This window comes from Mandrillus leucophaeus, unplaced genomic scaffold (assembly GCF_000951045.1).
Source record: "Mandrillus leucophaeus isolate KB7577 unplaced genomic scaffold, Mleu.le_1.0 Scaffold125, whole genome shotgun sequence".
NCBI classification, from domain to species: domain Eukaryota; kingdom Metazoa; phylum Chordata; class Mammalia; order Primates; family Cercopithecidae; genus Mandrillus; species Mandrillus leucophaeus.
The window spans coordinates 874,477-878,024 of NW_012100876.1; the positions used below are offsets into that span (position 1 = coordinate 874,477).

The 3,548-nt window shown below is 55.1% G+C and overlaps 1 protein-coding gene across 1 annotated transcript in view; it reads left to right on the top strand.

The window, feature by feature from the left end:
- Positions 1-3,548, top strand: part of CCDC102A (coiled-coil domain containing 102A) — a 19,532-nt gene that overhangs the window by 366 nt on the left and 15,618 nt on the right. The window contains exon 2 of the mRNA XM_011971928.1: positions 3,466-3,532. Coding sequence (XP_011827318.1) covers positions 3,466-3,532 — 67 coding nt within the window. The remainder of the gene's footprint in view (positions 1-3,465; positions 3,533-3,548) is intronic.

Genomic DNA, 3,548 nt, shown 5'->3' on the forward strand with positions numbered 1-3,548 from the left:
CCCGCTTCCCCCGCAGGCTCTCACATTGTTTTTCTTTTCCAAGAGCTTCTCTCTGTGGAGCTAGGCCAGGAAAATGAGGAGTGTGTGTGTCTGCGTGTGTGTGTGTGTGTGTGTGTGTGTGTGTGTGTGTGTGTATCTACTTCTCCTGGGGATGAGCATGTCTCCTTGCATGTCCTTGTACCTGTGTGTCAGTGTGCTGGCATGTGTGTGTGTCTTCAGGTGTGTCTGCGTCTACAGGCGAATGTCTCTCCATGCACCCGTGTAGTTGTGTGTGCCTGTCGGTCCATCTGAGCATATGTGTATCTGCCCCTGGGTGTTCGCATCTGTGCATGGGATTGCATGTCCGTGTGTGCACAGATGTTTGTGAACACACACGGGCATCAAGGCCAGCGAGCTCACTGCACAGGTGGAGAGACTGAGTCACAGAGGCACAGGCTGCTAGGGATCTCCCGGGGTGTCAGTGCCTGGATCTGTATGGCTGTATCTGGGTGTGTGACACAGATGTTATCAGGGTCAGGATGTACACGTTGTGTTTATGGAACTGTGGGTAGTAAGAAAGCAACGCCAAATACTCAAATACCCCAAACGATTAAAATGCAAATTCTCAGCTCCACACCTACCAAACATGACTCTCTCGGGTATGGGGCCAAGTGTCCGGGTGAATCTGAAGGATACCCTGATGAAGAAGCAGTGGTCTCTCTCACACGTCCTCCCTTCTACACATGGGGAAACTGAAGCCCAGAAAGGGACAGTGGCTTACATGAGGTTGGTGTCAGAGCTGGGCCTAGACCTCATGCATGGTAAAGGCAGACAGACAATAAACGAACAGCAAATGGCCTAGAAAAATGCAGTGGGGTCACTGAGCAGCACGGAGGAACCTTGACACAAGGTCATGAATTTTTAAAAATACTGCTCCGCGTGGTGGTGTAAACCTCCAATGCCCGGCTCCACAGTTGAAGGTAAGAGCGGGCAAAGCAGTGGAGGGAACAGGGTTGGCGTTTGCCGGGACAGTCCACAACAGAAGGGGCCTAGGGCATGGAGGGTGCTGGCAAGGGAGAGATTAGGAGCACCGAAGGTGAGCTGGGAAGGAGAGGGACATGGGGGGTGGGCAGTGCAGTGGTGGGATCAGTGGCTTGTAGCTCCTTGCTGGGATTGGAGAGTATTTGGAGTTGAGTCCTAGAGGGAGTAACCTTAGAATTGAGGCTAGGGAGGAATCAGTATTGGTAATGACACAAGGGGTGGCCACTAGAGTGGTCAGGTTCTTATAAGCAACTCTGGCTGTTGCTTTTGAGAACGGATTTGAAGGAGGCAAAAGTGCATGACGGGCAGGGAGGTGGGTGTGGGTACTGTTGCCCAGGTGAGTGAAGGTGGTGTGGACCCTGACAGGTTAGTGACTGTGGACAAAGAAGGTGGATGGAAGGTAGATGCAAGGCAGACAGACTGACAAGGTTTGGTGGTGGGTGGGGGAGGAGAGAAGGCAGATTTCAGGGGCCCCCACAGCTGGAAGGAGTGAGGAAGTGCCTTCTCCCGGAGGAGCACCCAGAAGGAGCTGGTCATGGGGGGAATGGAGGCAGCAAGTTCCATTTTGACCAAGGCAAGCCTGAGTCGTCTACCAGGCATCTGGATGGAGGTATGGCAGGCTCTGAGGGCAACCTGGGCTGGAGAGAGACTTGGGGTTGAGGGTTGAGGACATAGCAAGATGGCTCGGGCAGGGATAGCGTGAGAGGAGAAGGGGGCCCAGGGCTGGATGACAGCAGCACTCGAGGGTTAAGCCCAGGGGGTCCACCTGGGAGGCTGACGAGCAGCTAGAGAGGAGGGGAAACCTGGAGAGGAAGACGTGGAAGAAGTGAGGCAGGGAAGCAGGTGGCATGGTAGGTCCACAGGGGACACCGTCACAGGGGCCTGGAAACCAGCCTGCCATAGGTGGCTGGGTGGCAGAGCACCAAGGAGGTAGATGGAGTGGAGACAGTAAGTGTGGACCACTTTGGAAGGGCCTTAAAAGGAAGGAGCCAGGGGAGGGGAGAAGAAGGTGCCAGGAGACACTTCAGCAGGGGTAAGGCCCCTGGAGAGGATGTCACTGGCTAGGATGGGACAGGCAGGAGGGGGCCTTCGGCTCAAGGAGAACCCCTCTGTCCTCTTAGGGGCAGAGAGGAGGGGGCCGTGGGGCTTGACAGCTTCCTTTTTCACTGCAAACCCTGACATTAGATCATCTGCCAAGAATGAGGTGGGTTAGAGATTGGAAGAGGGTGGAGAGGGGACACAGAAGGCTGCCAGGCAGCCTTGGGGACAGCCAGTGCTGAGAGTCCCACCGACAGTGCACTGATCACTCAGAAAGGGTGAGTCTTAGGGGCAGGCGTGAAGATCTGTGGACCAGGGCTCTCTGCCTAATGGGGATGGAAAGGTGTGATGTCCCAAGGGGCTATTGGTGGGTGGCAGTCAGCAGAGGCCACAATGGAGGGAGACTGGGTCAGACTGGGGACAGAGAAGGACATGCCTCTCATTTATTTTAAGGCAGAGGCATGGCCCATAAATGGCAGAGCCCATTGCTGGGCGATGGGGAGGCTGAAGTGAGACACAGAGAACAAGAGAGATGTTTGCAGTGAGTCAGGGTGTCAGGGAGGGGTGGTTCCGGCAGAGAAGGGGAGGGAACATCCTGCTGTACTCTCAGAAGCCCCTGCCATCTGAGGACTGGTTTATTTCCATCATCATCCCCAGCGGGTGCATTCATTCAGCAAATCCTTACTAGAGTTTGCATTTGGACTCATAGATACCATAAATGGAGGTAATCATTTTCCTCACCTCCACTCTTTAAGGAATAAATGAGATCGTTCACCTAAAGCCCTGGGCATAATGCCTGGCTTGTGGCCTGCCCTCCACAAATATCATTGTCATCATGTGTTGGGACTAAAACAGTGGCCACGACCCAGTCCCGGACCACAGCAAACTCTCACAGCCTTGGGTTAAGGGTACAGAGCAGACACATAAAGGACAGGGTAAGTTAGTGCAGTGATGGAGACACATAAGGGGCTGACAGACCTGGCCTGAGGTGCTCCAGGAGGGCTTCCAGGAGGAGGTGATATCTCAGAAGAATTTTAAAGAAGTCAGCCCAGTGCAGGAAGAGGCAGGGAGCGGACTCCTGGCACCAGCCCAGTGCCCCTGCGTGGGTCCCGTGCGGAAGTGGGACAGTAGTATAGTATAAGCCATCGAGATGGGACCTGGATGATAAAGAACAGATCAAGGTTTCAGATCAGCGCCGCTAGGTGAAGGGATTGGAATGGGGGTCTGGAGGCCACTGAGGAGGCTTTTGCGGGCCCTTGCTCCACCAATCCTGCCTCACTGGGACGCTCCTGGAACAGAACTCACTCCTCCCACCTTGGCCGTTCTGTTCTCTCCGCCTGGCCCTTAGCGCAGCTGATCTTCCAGACTGACGGTGGTCAGTCCAATAACGGTTGCGTTCTCCCGCAGGTCCGAGGAGGCGTCCTCCGCCCTGTGGCCTGGAGAGAAGCGGGGCGCGGCGCCATCATGCACAGTGGTATCGCGTCCGCCGC